The 24099-nt window shown below is 45.9% G+C and overlaps 1 protein-coding gene across 7 annotated transcripts in view; it reads right to left on the bottom strand.

Annotated features, from left to right (window-relative positions):
- Positions 1–24099, bottom strand: part of ZNF124 (zinc finger protein 124) — a 567552-nt gene that overhangs the window by 193406 nt on the left and 350047 nt on the right. For all 7 annotated transcript variants that reach the window (XM_069607994.1, XM_069607991.1, XM_069607993.1 and 4 more), the window contains one exon: positions 11436–11540. In XM_069607994.1, coding sequence (XP_069464095.1) covers positions 11436–11540 — 105 coding nt within the window. The remainder of the gene's footprint in view (positions 1–11435; positions 11541–24099) is intronic.

Raw genomic sequence — 24099 nt, 5'->3', positions numbered from 1 at the left:
GGAAGTCTTGGGAAGTGTTTAGGAACTTAAGCTTCAATTAATTTCCACAGGAAATGAGGAAATATTTTCAATCCATCTCTTGGGATGGGATAATGTATAACTGTTGCGAAATTCAAGTTTTGTCCTTTCCTTCGATTACATAATCCTAAAGACAAAAAAGGTGATATAAGTTGCCCTCTACAGATGACTTCCTAACAGGGGCAATGGCTTGGCTAGACAGTTTTTGAAAAGTCACACATACACAATTGTAGGAAGACCAGCAATGTCCACAGTCTTCCCTCGATGTTCCCATTCGCTTGATGGCAAAGGGGTCTGAGGATTTCTCTTCCCCAGTTATAGAGCCACGGTCTGGTGATTGAGCATAGGACCTTTTGAGGGAGGGAGTGTGTCCATGCCATTCTTCCTCTGACCTAACATAAGTGGGGCTAGTAGCTACCATGTGGAATCCCCAATTTTATCAATTGAATCCAATCCCACTATGACACCATATGTGAGGGGTCAGAAATGCGAGACGAACACAAAGGTAAAGTTTGCTCAAGGTTTGCCATTTCTATTAATTGAACGGATAAGTTTCTATTAACACGCATAACCACACAGAATATTTGGTAGTGTTCAATTCAATACAATAAAATAAGAGTTCAAACATATAGGGTTTTTAAAGTACTCGTGGCCAGGATGAGATTCCCTTCACCTGGATAAATGCAGGAATACCTTTGGAGAAGTTCTAAAGTTCTGTTCAGTCAACACAAAAGATCTTTTAGTTCAAATGCGACTTTCCACTTGTTAAAGTAAATGTCTCTTTCATAAACACTTGTTCCACGAATCAAAGCAATGGGTGTCTTTCCCATGAGCCTTCTTGATAAAGCAAACATTTCTCTTTTATAAACACTTGTTGCACAAATCACAACAATGGGTATCTTTTCCAGTATTCTTCTTGGTAAAGCAGAAATAGGTCTTTCCCTCAAAACATAAGTTCAGAAAGCAAGACAATTATCAGCATATCACATTTCTCCTTCAAATGGAATGCTTTTGTGAAGATAAAGCAATGAATGCCACACTTGTTCTCCACAATGAAAATACCTTTCTCAGGATTAGCACAGCAACTACTTCTAGTAATGCCGCACTTATTCTTCAAATGAAGCACTGTTAACAAGCTCTTTTCATTGCAGCACTTTGCCACAAAAACAACATCATCTTTCCTGGTCCACTCACCTGCCAGGACTAACTACTATTGGTTCATTTCCTGGTTTACTTGCCTGCCCGGATGTAAACTCCAACAACTATACTTATGCTTTGTGGCAATATTTGTTCCAAGATCCTCCACACCAGTATCCATTGTGGAGAGGGTTGAACAATGCCTGCTTCTCCTTATAGTCTCTTGACTGAGTAATGCTGATTACAGGTCTCCCCCAGTTGGTGTGGATAAGGGGAGTTGCGTCCTTGTTTTAGTAGTTCTCCTTTGAAATCTCTGGGCTGTTGGCAATGTGGGTTATATATTTCCCCCAGTTGGTGTCCCTAAAAAGGGAAGTTGCGCCCTTGTTGTGTTTCTTCTAATCCATCACAACCTCTTGGAAGTTGGCAATGCAGGTTACAGGTTCCCCCCAAACGGTGTCCCATATAAGAGCAATTGCGCCCTTGTTGCCTTTCTTCTACTCTTTTACGTCATCTTGGCTGTTGGCAATGCAGGTGGCAGGTTTCCCCCAATTGGTGTCCCATATAAGAGCAATTGCGCCCTTGTTGCCTTTTTACTCCTTTACAACATCTTGGCTGCTGTTGGCAATGTGGGTTACAGGTTTCCCCCAATAAGTGTCCTATTTAAGGGAGATTGGACCCTTGTTTTGCTTTATTTGTTCGGTATTAAAAAGTAGTGGTTTCTGCTAAATGTTCGTTATGACAGCGCACCAGGGTTACCTTTAGGCCAATTCAGCAGTCTTCTTTTGGGTCTGCTTTTCCCTTGACGGTGCTACGGTGGACCGTCTATCTTCTTTCTGCTTTTGGGCCGTCTCCCACATAACTCCTGCGGTCTGCACAGCTTCTTCCCAGAGCCCTGATGGCTCTGGCAGTCCTCCTGCACACTGAAGCACTGCTCGTTGGGTTGGGAGCACGTCTCCCTCTCGGATGGGCTCTTCTTCCCAATAACGCTTTCTGCTGCATTTACTCTGCCATGCCACTGGCCTTCACATTTCACGTCAGCTGGTGGATTTTTTGGTCTGCTTCTGCGACCGAACCAGCATTCAGGTCTGTCTCTGCCTCAGCTACTTCTTCAGCGTTCGCGTCTCCTTCTCTCAGCTACAACCCATTCCTGAGTTAAAATGTCCCGCTTCAGTGTTGTGGTCTATAACAACTAGACTGTGCATTCTGGTTAATGGCACTGATGATCGTTGCTAACTCTGGCCCCCTCTTCTTCATCCTAGTACCAAGGGCATTATGGATCCTGAAGTCCATAATGTTTTGGGGATGTTGATGTCATGGTCAATTATTTTGGATGGCTTTTGAATTTAGCATTGTTAGAGTTAGGGAAATGTGTACAAACGGTTTGTGTTTCAACATTGGGTTTTGAATGTCTATTTAAGACCTGCTTGTGACAATTAGACAATGTTGCATTTAATTATTGAACCCCCAAAGTATACACCTTATTCTGATTAGCTGACTTTTCACAACATGTTCTTTGGGTATTTTCATAGGTGGGACTTGTACAACAATGGCATGCCATTAAATATTCAGGAATCTCTTCCTCATAAAATGAATACTGCGTCCCTCCAAGAGAGTCATCACTTCCCCTTGACATCCATCTCGTACCATGTGATCCTCCCTCATGATACCACCCCCAGGGTTAGGATCAGGTTGCGGCTGCATTCCCCTGGTCACATGGGAAGAGACTTTAGGCTGGGGTTTAGTGATGACTCTGCAGGATTCATCACACCCATGACAAGAGACTGAATAGTCTCTGGAACTCAATGGCCAAATTGAAAGGAAACTGAATCGGTGCCGAAAGGCATACCCAATATGAAATTGCCAGGTTTAGGCAGTATTATTGCAAAATGTTATAAGCAGTTTTGATTGCCGATACCAACACTGCTCTTGGAGGTGTCCAAGTAGAATATAGAGAAAGGTGAAACATACACCCTTCCCAGTGACAAGCACTTTTGACAGTGATACAAAACGAAGGAAGGCCACCTTGGCATCTTCTATGCCTTCGGGTGTGCTCAGTGGGATGGCATCCTAGCAGGGACGTTGACGTTCGCCTTTCTCCATAGCATCACCGGCATGTCAGCTTTAGCTTCTTTTCTTCTACCCGGTTCAGCAATTTCGTTGGTCCTTGTGTTCCAAGTGGAGGATTCGTCCCTGCAGTTGGTCCTGGCCTCAGGGTAGTTTCCTCAAACTCGAACCCACCACGGCTGCAGTGTCATGCCTCCAGGTAAAACAGTCCATCCATCCCCGTCTTTTACTTGGCTGTATCATCTTCCTCTGCGCCGGCCTTCCGGTGTCTCTGCCTTCTCTCACCATCTCCCCACACCACCACTGACTCGAAGGTGTAGTGCAGCTCCGCCCCTCCAGGACATCTGTACATTAGAGGCTCACCTCTGCGTAGGATTCTTCCTCCTCTATTCAAGGTTCCTTGTCCCTTTATTCTCGCCATCATAGTTCAAAGGGGCGTATAGCTTTTCTTCAGTTGCTGAGTTCAAAGAAATGCCAATATTACTTTGAGCCAATGATGTAAAAGCAAAACAGAAGTAACTTCTGTCTCTTCTATACTCATATGCGGACAGAGTATTCTTCATAGGGAGTTTCTTGCAGGAATGGCAGTCGTTGGCCCCCAGAGGGGATTCACTCCCAATGAGCTCTGGCTTTCCATCACCCTTAGGGAGGGTCTTGCTTCCCCCACGAGAAGAAGGGACGATTTGTCCACATTCATCACATATGCCTCCCATTAAGTGAGAGGCTCCCCCTAGGGAAGAGGCGAGGACTTCTCCGATTGCGTCCGATATTCCTGTTGAGGAACCGGAGCACCCATTTTAGGAGATTTGTTTCTATGAGGTTACCCTACTTCCAGATCCACACAGCTGTGTCCTCCTGTCCCCAGAGGATTCCCAAGATGTTGATGCTGGTGATTTTTACTGCTCCCTCCCTTTTCAGATCTTTGGGATAGACTAAAATCAGAGCGTACAGCGGTTTGCTTGTTCCCTGAATCAACTCAAGCTTTAGCCCAGATGTCATTAAATCGGACAGTCTCCTGGGTTTGGAAGGGTTGCAGTAGCAAACTGCTGCCTCTTCCAGATGATCTTCCCTTTCTTCTCCCTCTCCTACCTAGTCTGTTGCCCCTACTCATCTTATTCCATGGGTTCCTCTAGGAGGCTTCTGGGACAGACTCCGGTGAAATGACCCTTTTTCCCCATAGGAAAAACAGGTAGGCGTGGTATATAAGAGGTTTCTCAAGTGTTACATTTTCCCCTGGGGTTATTTTTGGTTTTCACCACCAGTAGAAATAAGGGTCTCTGCATAGTTGCTTTTTTCAGGTTGGATTTTTATAAGAGGGTGATCTACTATATGATTTAATAGAAGAGATCCTATTGGACGGCTTAACCTCCCTTGTAGGATCTAGTGGCTTTCCTGCATTTTAAAAAGTATTTAAATGCATGGGAGTGGGCCTGGGCTATTTGAATAGCTGTATCTAGGGAATGGTGGGGCTGTTGTAACAGCTCTCTGGAGAGATGGAGGGAGAGCATTTAGAAATAGCTCCAGCGCCGAGCCTCCAATATCTCTGGTCGGGTCTTCCTGCCTAAACATTGGCCAAGGGTATTCTGTACTTGGCCGGCCCACTCCATTGGACCCTCGTTAGGAAGTAATTGCAGGTTGCCGAACTTCAGTCTAAAAATGTTTTGTTTGTCCGTTCCCTGGGGATTAATATTCTGGTAGGACAGTTGGAGGTCTCCCTTCAATAGAGGTCCCAGATAAGAGACTTTAAGACTCTCGTGCCACTGGAACTGGGCAGTTAGCCTCTAGAAGTCGGTAATAAAGGCAGCTAAGTCTCTCCCTCATGATACAGTGGTAAGACCCAATGAGGGAGGACCGGAGTACTATTGCCTGCCCCTATCCAGTCGAGGTTCTCCTGCTGGCATTAGTCGGCCCTTGCTTGATTCTCAATGATCCTCTCCAAGAGAGTCTCAAGTGACATCATTTTGATTCCGGGCTTAGAAGTATTGGAATTTTTTTTTCAGAGGGACGAGATTTGTGTTCTCCCTCATTCTCTGAACCCACTGGGTGTTTGGTGTCGAGGGTTGTAGACCCTATTTGTGTCTCTAGCATTGCTGATGGGGGTTTTGCCCCCAAAGAGGGTTTTATGCCCCAGTATCCTATTGGAGGAAGATGTTTTGTTAAGTTGTCTTATACCACGCACCGTTACCACTGGCATAGTCTCCAGGCTCTCACGTGGTTCTGCAAGAAAGTGGGGTGGGTAGGTAAGTGAGGGAATAGGGAGTAGGATAGAGGTTGTGCTTTCCATTTGGTGCTTTTAGAACCAGGAGGAACTGGCGTCTTGTACAAGTCTGCTTTGTAGGAGTGTTTGGATTGTGCAGATTGTGTCTGGAAGAGCAACGTCCTGCGATTTGGAGGTTTGATTGCAACAGTTATTTTCATGGTGGGTGGGTGGAGATGTGCTTTTGTGTAATTAGGCTGACCCGTTAGATCATGTGAGTAAGTGTGGGGTATGCAATTGGGTTATCTTGGGTCTTGCATGCTATCACTGGCGGTGCCCGTTTTATGTTAATCATTGTGAGTTGAATAGCCAGGTTTTTAGTCGTTTTATGAAGGTGAGGTGGTCTTCGGTCTTTCTTATTTGCTGTCAGAATTGTGTTCAAAAGATTGGCAATTTAACGTGAGAATGCAGTTCCTCTGAATTTCCTTTTTTCGTATTGTTTCGTTTTGAAGGTCGTCACTTGATCTTAGGTGTCTTACAGGTTGGTAGTGGTTGATTTTAGCGTGGAGGAATCCAGCTCCTTGTCCATGCAATCATTTGTGGACGATGCAGAACGCTTTGAAGTTAAGGCATTTATTTTACTGGCAGCCAGTGTAGACTTCTTAGGGCTGGTGTGATGTGATCTCTTCCGTTTACTGTCACGAGTATCCTTGCTTCAGTGCTTTGGATTTGTTGAATATTTTTAGTGAGTTGTTCTGGCATTCCAATGTAGAAGCTGTTTGCGTAGTCGATTCTTGATAATACTAGGGATGTGGTTGCAAGGGTTCTGTGTGAGAAGGACAGATAGGGAAGGATCTCTGAGTAGTCTCCGGATGTAGAAGTATTTCTTTGCTAAAGCGTGGACTTATGGTTCCAGAGAAAGTCTGCTGTCCATGGGTATTTCCAGATTTTTTACCAACGTTGTTCCCATGCCATGCACCAGTCTAATTGTGGGTCTGTTGCGTTGTCCTCTGGGGGTGAAATAATAATTTCTGTTTTGGTTGGGTTTAGCTTGAGATTGCTGGTTGTCATCCAGCTGTATATGTCGGTGTTGTTGAGGGTGCTGTTTGGGTCTTGGGCTATGGCTATCTTGACGATGAGTTGGGTATCATCTGTTGTAGGTGGTCAGTCCGTGGTTTCAAATGATTTTCATTAAGAAAGACATGTAGATGTTGAATAGGAGTGGGGAGAGGCTAGAGCCTTGTGGCACGCCACAGAAGAGAAGATGTTTTTGGTTTAGGAGGTAAATGGTGGTAGGTAAGTTCTTTCGGATCGGTCGGTGAGGAAAGTTTTTAGCCATTGTAGAGCAGATTCTTTTACACCGCATTCCTGCAGTCTCTCAATTAGCGTTCAGTGTCCGATTGTGTCGAAAGTGGCTGGCATGTAAAAGTATGAGGGCAGATTGAGCGTTGTTGCCTGCATTTATTTTTAGATCATCCCATATGGATAGGAGTGCCGAATCTGTTCCTCTCATAGGTCTGAAGCCGACTTGCGAATGGTCGAGTATTCTGTTAATTTCTACGTGGCTGAGAAGGAATTTGTATACGTAGTTCTCCAGAAGTTTTGCCAGGTAGGGTAGATTAGATCTAGGTCTGTAGTTCGTGGAGTCTTCCGTGCTTCCAATTTCATTTTTCAGGAGGGGCTTGATGTTCGCTGAATTGGAAGATTTTGGTACTAATCCTGTGATTAGGGATAGGTTCAACACTAACCATTGTGCTGTGGTTGTGGATTTCTTTATAAATGCTTGGGGGACATGGATCGCTTGGAAATCCGGCAAGGTTGGTGTCTTTTATTAGTGTGGAGAAAATGTTTTAATTTATGGGTTTGAATACGTTGAGTGTTGCTGCGGTTGGTGGATTGCCAGTTGTTGTGTGGTCCCATGGTTATATTTGTGTTTATAGTTGCCGGTTTGCTTCAATGGCCCGTTGAATTATTCCTATTTTTGTTCTTAGGCAGTTGGTGATATTGTCACATAGTGCTTGCGATGGGATGATGCCTTTGTTGCATGATGTAGGGTTTTTGATTTCTTTGATGATTTTGAAGAGTTTTTTGAGGGTTCGTTGTTGCTTGGATTCTTGTGGCTTATTATGGTTTTATTTTCCTCGAGGACTGCTGATTTGTATATTCTGAGTTGTCTTTGGCACTTTATATTGTCATATTGATTGTAATGGTTTCTCCACACTGTTTCCAGTTTGCGGTTTGTTTTCCTGAGTTCTTTCATCTCGTGTATGAACCACCATGCTGCCATTTTCTGTGCATTGGCTTTGAAAGGTGTTGCTGTTGCTAATTGGTCTGGGGCCTCGGTGATCCAGGCACTGAGTATTTTCTCTGATGAGTCAGGGGTCGTTCTGTTCAGCTCGGCAATGTTTGGTTAAATTGCTTCCAGCAATTCCATTAAGGATTCCAGTTCCAGGTTCTTCCAGTTTTTTATTTGTAGTGTGCAGTATTGCGTTTCCAGGTGGTATGCGGGTCAGAGGTTTGACAGAGAATGGTATCCGGTAGTGGTCCCTCTATATCATTGGTACAGTTGGGGCGCTGGTAGAGAGTCCATCTCTCCAGAAGATTGTGCCTAGGGTGTGTCAAGAATTGTGGGATGATCCGTTAATTATTTGCTTGAAGTGGAGTGTTTCTAGGAGGGCGCAGTGTGTGTTTTCTGCGGTTTCGTTCTCTCTTTCGAACCAGATGTTGAAATCTCGCGGTACAATTAGGTTTTCCTGGTATCAGGTAATATAATTGCAGCAAAAATGTCGCGGTAAAAAAATATTGCGGCAAGAATGCCGCCGTTTGACCCGGTAAAAGTGTGCCCCATTATACCATTTAAGGGGAGCGGGGGTTGCAGGTGTGTCCCCTGCTCCCCTTAAATGGTATAATGGGTCCGGGGGTTGCGGGGGTGTCCCCCGCATGTTTTACATGGACTGCGGCGCAAAAACGGTGGTTGAAAGGCTGGCGCTGGGGTCCGTGAGCCTCATTTCAAAGTTCGGGTTGTAGGATGGTGGTCTGTAGATTAGAAGGTAAACTATGTTGGTTTCGCTGTTGAGTTTGATCTTGATAAGGAGGAATTTGCAGTCTTCTATGCCATTGAGGTGAGTTGAGTGGCACAGATATGGTATTTGTGTGCCATTGTGATTCCAACTCTCAGTTTTCTCTGTTGGCGTGTATAAGTTTGAAATTGTCTGGTATGGCTTTGTGGCGATTGACTTGTAGTGGTCTTATAGCCATGTTTCAGTGTAGAAGAGTGCGTCTGTGCTGCTCTTGCTTATGAGGTCATATATTTCTGTTTTGTGTTTTGCCATGGATGTTACCTTCAGCTTCACTCCACTGGCCTTTTGCTCACTTGTTATGGGGAAACTGACTAGTCCTCCAGACTAATGATCGAAGGGTTTGGCCATACGATCGGGGGGGAAGGGGGCGTGGCTATCACAGATCACTCTTATACCCCTTCTGATACCACATGTGGTGAACCAGATGAAGGAGCCGGATTCGGGGATGACAATTTCAAGGGTGCTTATTAAACTAAAAAGAAAAGGTATGTCTATCCCTACTGCTAATAGGGATTTTACCTACCCACAAAACTAAGCTAAGGGTGTTCCTCCGTCGTCAAATTCAAAAGCAGTACTCAGTCCAAACCGAATTACTATGTGGCCCTCCCACTGTGGAAAAAACAAAAATATAAGCCAAAGCAATAGCCTCTGAGCTTAGGCTATGTCCAGCCAATTGTCTTTTGGATCTCTCTCTGGAGATAGTTTTCAGTTCATACAAAAATAGTTCAAAAAATAAATGTTCTCCTGTTACCCTCCTCAGATGACCTTGAAAGTTTCCATGCAAATCAAATGTCTCAAGTTAGTTACATGTATGCATATCTTCTTTTAATCCTTTGCCACCCCCTTCACCAGTTCCTATCCAAGGTATCAACTTTTTGTGGAAGAAGGCTTCCCTTATTCCTTTTACACCACCTTGACCACTTTTTATCTATTGGTTCTATATCTTCAACTGGTTGGTCGAACCCTCCAGGTTCCAGCGTCCTTTTGATTGTACCAATGTCACTTATTTCTCAAGGACTCTCCGGGCCCCTCTGGCTTTCAAGTTTCCTTACCCTCTCAGTTGTATTTCTGTTTCTAGCCAAGATTCACTACTCCGCTTCTATGGCTCCCGTAACCCTCCTCATCAGTTTCTTTCCCTCTATTGGTTTCCACTCGCCTCCCTCCACCATGGGCCACCTTGGTACCTTCGGGTGCACTCCAGCAGGATGGAGTCTAGCAGGGATGTTGCTGTTCGCCTTTCTCCACGGCGTCGCCAGCACGTAAGTTTCAGCTCCTCTTCTTCTGCACGGTCCTCATGTTCCAATAGGAGGATTCGTCCCTCTGGTCTATCCTGGCCTCAGCGTAGTTCACCGGGTCCCAGACCCACCAAGGCTGCAGCGTGGTCACACCACCAGGTAAGACGGTCCTTCCGTCCCAGTCTCTTAGTTGGCTGCATCACCTTTCTCAGTACCACACTTCCTGTGTATATGCTTTCTTTCTGTGTCTCCCCACGTTACGGCTGGGGCCATGGTGTAGGGAAGCCCCCCCCCCCCCCCCTCCAGGACTTCTGTACGTAAGAGGCTCGCCTCTGCGTGGGATTCTTCCACTCAAAGTTCCTCATCCCTTTAATCTAGATATCATAGTTCAAAGGGGCATGTTGCTTTTTTCGTTGTTGCCGAGTTCAAAAGAAATGCCAGTATTACCTTGAGCCAATGACATAAACGCATTATTAGTATTTGTTGGATGTGAAACAGAAGTAACTTCAGTCTATTCTATAGTCATATGCTGAAATGGTATTCTTCACAGGGAGTTCCTTGTAGGAATGGTATGATATATTTTATTTGTATCGCGCTCGTACACAAGTGTTTCAGAGCGTGGCAAGGCAAGCGAGGGGAACAAGGGAGAACAAAACAACGATCTTACTAGGCCCAGTGACATTGAGAATGCACAAGTGCATGGGAGAGGGAAAAAGGAGAAAAGTGCATGGAAGGGGGGTGCAAAAAGTGCAGAGCAAAGGAATACAGATAAAAATAAAGAAACTACACAATGGTAGTCCTTGTCCCCTAAAGGGGAGTCACTCCCAGTGAGCTATCACTTTCCCTGACCCCTAGGGAGGATCTTGCTTAGCGACCTCTCCTCCCTAGCCTCAAAGGGGGTGGATCCCCCTGGGAAGAAGGGACGGATTGTCCAGATTTGTCACAGCTGCTTCCACACTTTCCAAAAACGGCTTTAGGGGTCTCCACGGGGGGCTGAAACGGGAGCCTGAGAAGTATTTGGGGATTATCATTCTTTGGGAAACAAAGACACTGGTAAAGGGCAACCTGGACCTGGTGCTGAAAGCAATGGAAACTCTTCTGAAGAGTTGAGACCGGCTGAAGCTGGCCTTATAGGGCGGGGTCAACGCCTTGGATGTTGCTGGTTATTTTTATAGGTGCTAGGATGATCTCTAAACCGTAAGACGTGTTGTTTGAGGTCACAGTTCTCGTTTGCACTTTATTTATGCAGTTTTTCTTTATGTTATGTGTTTGTGTGTGGAGGGGGTAAGGTGTGTGGGGGGTGGGTTAGAGTGGAGGGGGTGGGACCCCCTATTTAATCATTAAAATACATTTGAGGAAAAAACAAGGAAAACTGCACGATTAAAGTGTAAATTAGGACAGTGATTTTGAAAAGAACACATAGAACCCTCTGAAAATGTAGCACCTTAAGTTCAGTATTGTTGTGGGTGTGTTATGTAAACATTTCTCATGACTAAGTTACATACATACAAACAGCGATCTCCTTTTTCACTATATATTGTTTAAAAGGGGTATGCTTTCTTAAGTAACAACAACACTGACATATAACACAATAGGTGCAAAAAGCTTTAGAATATTAACAGTGTTCACAAACAATTAGAATTACATCGACTGAAGAAATATCATAATACTGTTTCTTAAAACTCATAGAAGAAAACTACTCACAATTTGGATGACTGGTGCTTCTGGTTAGGTCAAGTTCATCTACTGAACAGATTTCTTGCTCTTCTTTAATGACGATAGCTGCAACTGACTTAATGACTGGAAGTCCTGTTAGGCAAATGCACCCGTTAGTGTAAGTATTCTTCCAAACAAACTGAACCGTGTTCCTATGTGTTTTTCTCAGACCTTTCAGGCTGTCTCATTTAGACTGTTTAGATGGAAGTGATAGATGTTTGTGAAGCAAAATTTTGATTATTCCAATAACAGTCGACAGATTATCGTTTCCATTAGTCAACTAAGTAGGGAAAACAGGGTAGATTTTGTACACCTGGCGTTTGTAAAGGCATCTGATAAAGTACCACATGTGGGTAACTTCATTTGCAAACAAAGTAAAAATCTATTTTTGCATATATGGTAGCATTTGATTTTTAATTTCTTTATTGCATTTTCCAATTTACAATAGTTCTCACATGTTATGTTTGTCATTGTTCCACATATAACATATCAATTTCCACCATTTGCCCAAAAACGTCCCTACCACCCCTTCCACCCAAACGTCAACCGCTCCCGTGTGCCTGTCTAACTCAATTACCACCTGAAATAACAAAACAAAAGAAGCTGACAACGTTTAGTCGCCAAGTCCCAACGCAGAGTTCTAATGCAATCACAGCGTCAACCATGGATCTACCCACCACCTGCCATTAAAACATAACGTATACCCTTCCTGCTCCCATTCTCGATCTCCACCCCCCCTTCCTTCACTGGGGTTTATCATCAGAGGGGTAGCAGAACAACCGACTTCGCCAATTCCAGGCCATTAGTACATCAGCAGCCTCCTATGCACCGCTACCACTTCCTTTGAACCAAATTGCTGATTCAGCAAGTGACCATCCCTTAAGCTACGCTAATCATCTGTCAATATGTGGGCCTTTCTCACCCTCCCACGCCAAGGGGATCCTGTGCTTAGCCAGCAAAAATGCCAGGTCCACAAACTTTAATACATCTTTGAGGACTGTCGACAACTATCTAGGGTACATTCCCAGAAGGCACACTTGGGGCAAATACGAGTCATATTTTCTGTTCAATCACCTTGTTAAATATTACTGTCTAAAATATTTGAAGCCCAGAGCAGCTCCAAAATATATGAAGCACACCCGCCCCTGTCCGCATGCATCTTCAGCAATTGGAGGAATGGTTCAGGAACATTTTGGCCAACCTTGCAGGGGTCAGATATACCCTATGCAGTAGGGGTATTGCATCAATTTGAATCTAGCATTCCTGGGCAGTGCAGTGTTCCATCACAGGTGTCATCAATCGTAATATTCAGGTTGGTCTCACAGGCCACTCAAGAGTCGGCGCTCCTCCCCACACACTGCATACAAGACATGGGGCCTCATTACAAGTTTGGCGGTAGCCTTGCCGGTAAAACCGGCAGGCTGCCGCCGAACGTGCACTTTTTCCAGCACCTGGGAATGGGGAAATACATGGCCATTACAACCCTGGCGGACCCTGTATTTCCCCATTACCAAGCGCCGAAATGATTCACTTCCCATTGAGTCCAATAGGACTCAATGGGAATGGGGAGGACAGTAGCACCGGCACCATTTAGTATGGTGCCGGTGCTACCGGCGGTGTCACCTCGCGGGTGCCGGTACGCCCGCCAGGTCAGACCTGGCTGGCAGGAAGGCACCCTCGAGCAGGCCTCTTAGTTTGCCGGTCCGGTAACAATGGCACCGGCAAGTTTACCGGTACCGCTATTACCGGACCGGCAACCTTGTAATGAGGCTCATTGTTTTGTATAAATACGACACCATTCTGTGAATCTCAGCAACCTCATATAGCCTAACCAAAAGCCTGTCCGTTTCAGGTTCCAACTGGAGCATCAACCATTGCTTCCTGGCCAAATTCGTCACAGCCGCATATGCCATGAGCTGCCCCTTCGGCAGGGAGCATCTTTCGCCATGTTCCCCAAATGGCATTAGGGTACCATTTTCAAACCCATACCCCCATGACTTACCGCCAGCCTCCTGAGTGCGCGCCTCCATACTGTACTCATTAGCATCATTAAGGTGGGACAACTAACACATTTTTTATGGCCCACCGACAGGATTTCCTTCAGGAGATATGGTTTCACTAGAAGGGCTAGCATATAGATTTCTGGATTCACTCCATCTGCTACCCACTGTGTCACAAATTGTAATTGGGTCACAGGTTAATAGAGCTCGAAGTCAGGGAGCTGCAGACCCCCTTTCTAATAGGATCTTTGCAAGGTTGCCAGCGTAATTTTCCTCCTAGAGTTCGCCCAGAGGAGGTCCCTAGGTATCTGGTGTAGGAGTGCGAAGTGCTGGCTCGGCACTGCAAATGCCACATTCATGTAATGATAGAAAATCCTCGGCAGCAGGACCATCTTCACCAGCGCAATCCTACACACTAGGGAGAGCGGCAGTTTCTTCTAAAGCTCCAAAGTAGTGACCATCCGTTGCAGGGTCCTCTCCGTATTATGCAGGCAAGTTTCTTGTGCGTCCATGTGAATCTCAATCCCAAGGTATCTAAAGGTGGGACCGATCCAAGCCAGGGGCAGTCCTGCCCCCGGCTGCCACTCCTGCATCTTCAAGTCTGCCAAGGGAAACGGGCGCAACTTACTCAAGTGTATCTTAATCCCTGACAACTCACCAAAGCCGTTCACCTCCTCCAGTATATAAGTACCCAGGTTACTGATATATAAGTAGATCATCAGTGTACATGGAGATCAGGTGCCAATCTCCCCAGATCTGTATGGCAGCATCCAGAAATTCCCTTCGTAGAAATGCTGCCCAAGGTTCCAAGTCAATGTGAACAGTATCAGTGAAAGTGGGCACAACTTTCCTGTGGTAAAGTGGGTCCTCTCTGGAAATAACCCACCCTGTTCTGACCCTCGCCACCGGGTCAGTGTACAACAAACAACCCCATTTCAAGCAACCCTCCCTTATACTGAATTTATGCAAAACCACAAACATCCAACTCCCACCCCACCGAGTCTAATGCCTTAATCGAATTCAGCAATTCCACCAGGTGTTCCTATGCAGCACAAACCCTGCCTGGTCAGGGTGTATCAAGTGCAGACGGTTTGCCAATATAGAACTAAGAATCTTAGTATTGTGGCAAGCCAGAAGAAGGACTAGGACCAGAGGACATGGTTTCCAAGTAACCATATCTAAATTAAAAGAAAACGCTTCACTAACCCTACTGCTAAAGGGGAATTCCCTTTGCATCAAAATTAAACTGAGGAGCTCGCCAAAAGAAAAATAGTCCCCTGTCCAAACATATCCAATAAACTGACCCTACCACTTACAAAAAATGTAAAAGACAATTAGCTAGCTATCTTTAACCAACAGTTCCCTTTATTTAGGAGTTCATGACAAATTATCAGAAGCTCAAGTTCAACAATAAAAAGCCTTAGGTTCCTGGAAAAAACAAACTGTACACATTTCTGTAAATGGAGGGATATTTCCATGATCCCTCTCCACCACTTGGGTGGGTCTCTCCCCACTTACTTCTGGTGTTGGGTGTGTCTGTGCTCCCCTCATATCTGCTCTTTGCTTTGTTTACTAAGCCCCTTTGGTTTAACTGTCCTAATGTTTCATGTAACACTCTGGGGTATTGGTAACTCCTTTCCCCTTGGGGCTCTCTTTATTCTTATGGGTTCCTGTGACCCTTTTGGAGGTTGATGCTACTCTGGTTGCTCGGGCATCTGTAACCCTTCTCCTTCCATCATGCTTTCTCTCCCTCTGGGCCTCTTTGAATCTGGTACAGGGTTAGGGCAATCATTCCTTCTTCCCCACTTGCTTTGGTCTCTCTCCGCCTCCCTCCGACCTGGGCAACCTGCATACCTTCAGTGTTGCAATCAGGGAGGTACCCGGATTGGGTACAAGTGTTTTCTCTGGTTCCGGTAATCTTGGTGTTCTCTCGCCCTTGTGCTCTCGCGTTGAGAGTGGAGGATTCGCTCTTCCCTCTGTTCCTGGTGTCGGCGTACGTTCGCAGGGCGCACCACGTCCATGCCAATGTCACACCTCCAGTTAAGTTTTGCTTTGTGCGGCCTTTGCTTCTCAGGCCATACACGTTTCTGGGTCGGGCTGGCGGCATCTCCCTACGCGCCACAGCCAGCACCGCTGTTCAGCAAGGCTCAGTCCCTCACCGACTTCCCCATGTCAGAAGCTCGACTCTGCGTTTGGTTTCTCCATCTCCATTGAAGGGTTGTTGGGCCTTTATTCTCACTGTGCAACTTCAAAGGTTCAAAGGAGCGTAGTGTTCCTATCAGCTATCCAGCCTATATAGAGTTCAGCATTACCTAAAGCCATACACATAGAGGTAATGTCAGGGTTGTTTTGAGTCCAACATATTCATGCACTATCAGTTTCTCTTGATCCCATGTAGGCAGATAATACTCTAGGTTTAGGGACTAGTCACTCCCAGTGACGTCCCGCTTTTCCAAACCCTGGTGGAAGGTTTTCTCTGAGTGGGCTCACTCCCCTAGCCCCAAGGAAGAAAGGTCAAAGTCTCCAGATTTGTCAAAATATCCACATTTAACATCAACAATGGTCTATAAGATTTGCAGTGGGCAGGATCCTTCCCTTCTTTCAGGATTGGCACTATCACCATTTCCCGCATAGACTTCGGAAGGCTACCCCTCTCATGATAATGATGTGTTATTTATATAGCGCCTTAATTCCAAAACACTTTGCAGAGCACATATTACATACAATATCACCCAACCGAAATTGGTACTCATTTATCGACCTCTGAAGGATAAAAGGCCGAGTTGACCTTGCTGGGATTCGAACCTGTAACCTGCAGATCACGCTCAGATCGCAGCAGCGAGCGCTCAACCCACTGAGCTATCTTACCGGCATATAGGACACGTTCAGCATCGCCAGCAACTCCCCTGCCAATTGCTGTTGATACATTCTTTAGTATTTGGTAGGGAGTCCATCCCCACCAGGGGTCTTCTGTTGTGCAAGCCGAGCTATAATGGCAGCGATTTCTTGCTCAGTAGTAGACATATTCAACTCCCCAGCCTAGCCAGCAATACTCCTTAACTTAAAATCTATGTCCCCCTCGTCTACACGTGCATCTCTTCCATATAAAGTTTTGTAGAAGCCAGCAAATACATTATTAAATTCCGACCCAGCCCTCCATTTCGTCCCAGGTTCAATTATCTCTACTATGCTAGTCCTCGGGTTCTCACGCCAGAGCAGCCAAGCCAGCAGCCTGCCAGGCATATCACCCTGTAGAAACACTTGTGTACAGGCGTGTTTACAAATGACTCATCAAATCATATAGTTCCTCTGAATAAGCAGCATAATTATGCTTACTGTGATGAATATGATGACGTTATCACTCCTTTCCCTTAGGTAGCCTATCCTTATGTGGCATGGGGACAGTAGCCGCTAACTGATCCTGACCCTGGGTGAGGCTATGCGAGGGAGGACCACCTGGGGGAGGAGACCCTCGGGGAGATGACATGACATCGTTGGAGGAAAGACCATACCCCATTCACTTTTTTAGGATGTTTCCTCTATTCCACATGCCATAATGTCATATTGTAGCACTCTCCCTCCACCTCTTACTAGATCTACTGTTACTATTCTCCAGCATCCCACAAAGAACAATATGCTAACAACTGGGATGAGGAAGAAAAAGGGATTAGTAATGATCACTGCCATTGAGGACTAGTATCAGCTTCCTCAACGTCATTCAAATAACAGTCTTGTAAATACTGAGACAAGAAAAAACAGTGGAACAATAAAGATGACTAAGACCAGTAAAGCAACGCAACAGTCTAGTCTTTAGAGACTATGCAGCCGTGCTGGGAAGTTTAAAGCGGTGTCCACTACAGTTGCTGGGAGAAGGAACGGAGAGAACTGCAGACGCTGGGCTGCACCGCGACCTGTGCCGATGCCAAGAACCACACTAAAGGTAACCACGATGTAGAAGACAGTGTAGAAGCGAGCCCAAATGTGTGAGAGAGAAGCCCAGGTGCAGATGGTTCTCTGTCCGAGAACAGAAGGCAGCAGGAACCACGCACCAGAGAAAGGAACACGTTGACTGCAGCGATGTCGGGAGGCACGCCCAGCCTATAAGTTGAGACGACCCAGAGCAAAAGGTACGCAAGGAGCAACCGGTAAGCCCAGGGAAGAACGACAGGTTAATTGACAAAGTGTATTGCTTCATAAGAATAAAGCAAAAGACAAAGGGAGGCTAACCTATTTTTTAAGCAAACTACGAATGGGTTGTTGAACCCATATCTGAAAGGCAATAGCAAAGTAAAAGGGAATGTTCTTGGAAAAAGGGCAGAGAACCCTTTGATGAAAGAGGAAGCGAATGTTGGAAAGAACTGTGTGAAACAAGGTTGGATAAGCCAGAAGTGGGCTAATGTTGTTAAGTGGATAAAAAGGAAAAGTCATAAAATAAAGCCCTGACAGAAGAGTATACCTGGTGAAGTTGAGTGTTCATAAAATAAAGTCTTGGTTGGCGGGGGAGTACTCCAGGTGAAGAGAAGTGTTTGAAAGAAAGAATGAAAGTCCTTGCACGGGATTACACCAGGCGAACTCAAGTGTGTATAGAATAAAAGGAATCTCAAGGAAGGTTTATGCCCTTGAGAAGCGTGAACTGTTATAAATCTGGAAAGGAGCATCTCAAGGAAGTCCCATGCCCTGGAGATTGTAAACTATTGTAAACTGACAAGAAGAGCCTGGCAAGGGAAGATACCAGGTGGTCTCCGAGTCTGGGACCTGCATTTAAACATTGTATTAAAGTAAAAGGAGAATCTCTATGAAGAAACATTCTCTTAGGATCGGAATTATATTAAAGGTAAAGAGAAACTTGGGGAAGGGAGCTATTTCCCCCATGAACTGTGAACACGGCAAGAGAAGCAAGTGATCCTCTTGGGTTCTAAGGAACTTATTCTTGATATGATAGGTTATTTATAACGCGCTTAATACCTAGAGGTTTCTAAGCGCGGATCCAGGGATCGAACCTGTGTTGCTCCATGTCATCTTGTTTCCAAGTCGAGCACGCTGCCGCTGAGCTATCCTCCTGGGACAAGGAGGATAGCTTTATTTTTTGGGATTGTACATATTAGTACAAGGGATCTGGGGAAGGAAGCCATTCCCTGGAACTGTCAACATTGTCCATTTGAAACCTTTCCATTGGATTTGAACGTTTGTGTTGGATTGGAACATACCCTTTTCACCTTAGAGTTAGTTTTAGCGTGTGAGGGCCATAATAGGATTCCGGACACAGGACATATTTTTGCTTTGGACATCTTGACAAAAGACAGACCCATTTGTTTTGGTTGAGGTAGGGAAATAGCTCTTAGATTAGGGATAGTGAGGCATTTTCCAACCCCCCCACTTGTTTCAATAAAATTTTATAAACAAAACCCATGAGTCCTCCATGTCTGTGTCTTATTCCTGGCTCCTCACATTACCCAGTCTGTCCCACGCTGCCATGCATTCCTGCCTCCTCAGTAGCAACCCAAATTCACATCCCCTCCCCTCGGCCAAAGCCAATTCCTCCCTTGACATCCCTTCTACCTTCTGCAGTGACCATGTCATTGCGGCTCTAATCCCAGTGGAGGTATCTATACAGACTTTCCCTGTATCACCACTTTAAAGGCCTCCCACACTACTTGATAGTCTTCTACGCTTTGCTCATTCTCCTCAAAGTAGCTCTGAACAGCTTCTCCAATACTTTTCGTAAAAACGCCAGATTTGTCAACTCCTCCACCCTAACCCTCCAGGTGGGGACCCTCTGTTAGGGAGAATTCTCTCTTTAGGCTGAATTTCCTAACCTAGTGAGTCCCCCAGGAGCTTTGCCGGATTTCTGGAGTTTGTTTTTTTCTCCTGCCAAGAGTGAGACTCTTTTTCTCCCACTCTTGGACATGATTTATGGTATTCCTTTGACTGGTAATGTGTTTTATGGGCTATGGGGTCCTTTACTCCATAGGGTCTCATGTGTCTTTCCTATGTGTGTTACACAGCACCCTCCGTGCAGTAACACAGGGGTGTCATAGTGACACCCCACCATAGACTCCATACCCTGGGACTGACTACTGTCTCCCAGGGCATGTAAAGTCACCATTGGCTTTACTAGTCCCAAATTATTAACAGAAACCAGTACAAACCATCATATTGTGGACGTACTGGTAGGGCAATTCGATTGCCCCGGGGTCTGTTAGTCGAGGGGGCACGTCTCCGTCCCCCCCTGATCGAGTTTTGGCTGGTGGCAGTGGAAACTACTTTTTATATTCGACCGCAAATATTTTCCTATGGGATTTTCCCATTGTTCGAGGCTACCAACTTTAATTATTTAATTCTCATACCCTCGAACATACCGCCGGTTTATTTAATTAATGTATATTCTCCGGTTGGTATTTTTTGCCAAGACTCGATTCTAAAATGGCGTTTGTGTTCTCTTCTGTGACTCCAACCCAAGTCGAGCCCTTTGTTCCACTTTTTGGCGGGCTTCTCCAAAGAAGCCTCCAAAAGTGGTGCCACTCTGTCTGGGTACCACAGGGAGTGTGGGAGGGGGTTTAGGCACCCTGGACTGAGTTACCTTGGTAACTCAGGTCGCACTCTTGTGTGATTGGCCCAAGTGGTTAGAATGTTTGAGTGACAGCTAGGCTGAGTGAATGGGGGTTTTCTGCATAAAAGTAGGGCTTTGGGGACTGGAACTTCAGAAGTCGCCACAGGACCTGAGAATCCGGCGAGGGAGAAGCTGAGCCGACCTACCATGACGACACCACCGGTGGAGCCCTGCAGAACCGACTCACCACTTCCCGACAACAGAGAAGATCTCCCGGCTGGAGAGGCTTCTTCCCCTGACTGGTGGGCACAACCAGTTTACCTTTCTTTCTTCGCACCCCAGCCCGGTTTGTGGTCGAACTGCCCGTGCCAAGCACCCCGGCAGCCGGATAGCCACTCTCCACTGAACCGCGAATCACTGGACCGCTCCTTGTACCCGAGAAACTCTGCGGCTGGTTTCTTCCCTGGCAGTGCAACGGACTCCTGTCTTCCTCCACGACGAGATCCTCTCTTCCCCCGGACGAATCACCAACTTGCACCCGCTGCCAGGAACAACTGCCCCCGCTGGAGCGTTCTCACCACTTTAAGGTACCGTGTCAGCCAGGCCTCCCTTTCTAAAGATTGCAACAAGGTAATAACCCCTTAACCTTCTGGACTGGGCTGGCCGCCTTGACCCTCTAACTGGTCCCTTTCTTTGGTCCAACTCCTTTTTGAACCTTTACAAGACTTTTGTGCACTGCAACCGTGTGACCCTGGACACATTTCGTTTGGATCCTCCGAAAGTGGATCCGGCCTCTTGAACTCTAACTTCACGGTTTTACTTTGCCTTCCTCTCTTGTTATGTTCTGATAAAAGTGTTGGGATCCGTTTCAACTTGTTCTCTGCTCTTCTTTCCCTTTTTAAAATGAACTATTAGAGTGCCATCTACGTTAAGCGCTCACCGCTGTCTGAAAATAAGTGGGGCTTTACTGAAACTTGTCTAATTATTCTTTTTAGGGAGTGTATATCTTTTAGTGACCATGTTTTTCAATTGCTTACTATTAGTGCCTAAGTGTTTTTCTAGATGTGGTTTTAAAATAAATAATTATATCTCTTTTACACCAAGCCCTGGTCAGTGTTTACTTGTTCTACTGTGTTCTCTTGACCTATTGTGAATACTCTGTATACTGCCTAACTCTTCTTGAGGGAAGTCTGACTGCTCAGCCACAGCTACCAAGTGAATCTGTGTGGTACAGACTGCTACCAAGTGGGTTTACTGCCAAACACCTGTAGTCCTAAATCTTTTGCAGTGGTCCCAGAGGGAACTGCACAGGTTTCTGCCTAACACGCTCGCCTTGGTTTACGACCATATGAGCGTGGTCATCAAGGGAGAATGAGCCGATCACGTTCTACCAATATTATGTGCATCCACAAAGAGCTGCACATGGTCCTCCCTCGTAAATACAAAATCAATTCTTGTGTGCACATCATGGGAGGGTCGAGTAGCGAGACAATCCTTGAGTATCGGGGTTATGTTGCCTCCATATTTCCCTCAGTCTAAGTATCAATGCAACCTCCTCCAGTGCCAGCATGGATAGTGATTTATGTCTCCACCCTCCATCCGATCAGTCTCATGACGTGTCAAGTGTAAAGTTGAAGTTTCCTCCCCACACACAAGGGATGTCCCTATGGGCTACCAAGGTTCCAAGTGCCTCCTGAAAAAACCTTGCAGGGTCATAGTTAGGTGCATATGTTTTTATTAAGCAGAGGGGTTTCCCCTCAATCAATCCCCTTTGGAGTATCAACCTACCCTCCATCGCTCGTACCACCTTGATAACTCTAAATGGAACCTCATTTGAGGTCAATATGAGCACACCTGGAGTAGGTCAAACCAAACCCAAACCCCAGCCCAGCTCTTCAGCATGGTCTCCTGGCAGGATTTATTCAAGTGTGTTTCCTGCAGTATGGCAATCGAGACCCATTTCCTCCTGAGGTAACTGTACACCCTGTTCGGTTTAATATTGCACATCACCATCCGTAAGTTAACCCCGATCATCAGCAGTCACAACTACACTTTTCTGCCAGCCACCATGCCATCCAACAGATATTCTGCTATGATCGAGTGCCAAACACGATATCCAACCGCAGCACCCCACGCCCTTGTTCTTGTTAAGTCAGACATCCACAACCCCCTTGCAACATACCTTAACAAAACAAGAAACAACCTCTCAATAGCAATCCTCTATTTGAAAAATCACCCAATTCTGACCCTCTCTGTTCCAGGAAGGCGCTTCAGCCCAGACACCAGTCGACCCTCCCAGAGGCAGTCAGACTGGCTGTAGCACAAGTGATACAGTTATAATACAGTAAACCAACTAACCACTGGACAGAAACAGTCCTCCCACCTCAGCACCCCGATACTAAAGAAACTACAACGCATCCAGAACACAGCTGCAAGACTCGTGCCCAGGCCCGACAGGAGAGCTCACATCACACCAGCTCTAAGAACCATCCACTGACTACCAGTAAAGAAATGAATACATTTTCAAAGCACTCCACCCACAGGTGCTTCCGGACCGTGGTGTTAGGTGTATCCGAGAGAAGATCATCTCATACCACCAGAGCAGACCTCTGAGATAGAGTAAATATGTACTCCTAACAATCATGTGAAACAGCAGAAAGAGGGACTGAGGTGCAGCCTTCTCCAAAATTACAGACAAACTCTGGATCTAACTACCAAGGTAAAGTTCGCACTATTCAAGGTCAGCTTGTGTTCATCTATACACAAAACACCTGGCTGTTCAACAAACCTTAACCAGCCACTGCCCCGTCGTTAAGATCCAACTCAAATGATGGCACTGAACCCAAGGCAACTCACTACATACTAATGCAGGACGTCAAACACATAAAAGGCACCTCACACCGCACTAAATTTCCATTTAAGAATTGCATATCGAGGCACAACCTTTATGGAAGCATCCCCATAGAAACATAGCATGAAGTTGCGGGGTGTCTCCCAAGGGGGTCTAGTTTGGTACAACATGCTAGAGGAGTCCCACTGTAATTCGGAGGTTTTGAATTTGGCCCTAGTTGCCCGCTGAGATTTAATTACCAGGTGTTACCACCAGGCCATCACCCTGACCACTCCAGATCGTAACGACAAATGCTACACTCTGCTACACACTTAAAGATGATTCCCCACTTTGCTCAGGAGGAACATTCACTCCCATGGGCAACGGCCTAGCTAAAATTGGTTGCTCTCGCCATCACCCCTTTCCATGACCAACTCCCTTCCTAACCAAAACATCCCTTTTCCCAGATAACTCACCCTCTCAGACCACATCCAGCACTCTTAGATGTAGTAGCACCAGAACTGTAACTAAATACGAAACAGTCCCGATGAACAGCACCCATACCAGTAGCCATCCCACCATCCCCTGCACTGGCCCACAACGCGCAATCCGTCTAAAGTCCAGACTGCCCCTTATGCTCTCCACCTCCACGCACCCCTGCACAGGACACATGAGGCGCACTAGACTTGATTCACGTCTCGGTCACCGCCCCCGCCATGCCCATACGCAAAAACAGCAAACCAAAGTACACCACACCTCTATAGCTTCACCAGCGGAGAGAAAAACTGCAACCACTCGAAACTTACAAAACAATAAGTCCAACAACCACCCTTTACAATCCACACCACTCTTACCTCAAACCTTAACCCCCCCTACCTGCGCATTCACCCACGCTCAATGGTGCCCTCCTCAATGTGCGCTCCCTAGGTGCCCATGCCATTGAGATAAAACTAGATTTCATAGTAATGACGGAAACCTGGCTGCACCAAGCATCTGGCCCATTGCTTACACTGGCCATTCCCCCCGATTTTACTATAATCATGACCCACCGTCCTGATTCAGCGGGAGGAGATGTTGCAATCATTACAAAAAGCAATCTTCAATTTAGAGCATGCCCTATAGATAGTCTGGAAGACTACAAACTGCTTTTCATCAAACTAAACTGACAAACAACCCCAAAACGACCATTAACTTCCTCATCATGTACAGCGCTCTCAATCACCAAGAAACCGATATCCCATTACTCATTACACCTTATATTAAGCCTAAGAC

The sequence above is a fragment of the Ambystoma mexicanum genome, chromosome 4q (genome assembly GCF_040938575.1).
Source record: "Ambystoma mexicanum isolate Mex_15411 chromosome 4q, UKY_AmexF1_1, whole genome shotgun sequence".
In the NCBI taxonomy this organism is placed as follows: domain Eukaryota; kingdom Metazoa; phylum Chordata; class Amphibia; order Caudata; family Ambystomatidae; genus Ambystoma; species Ambystoma mexicanum.
This window is presented reverse-complemented; position numbering and strand designations above follow the sequence as displayed.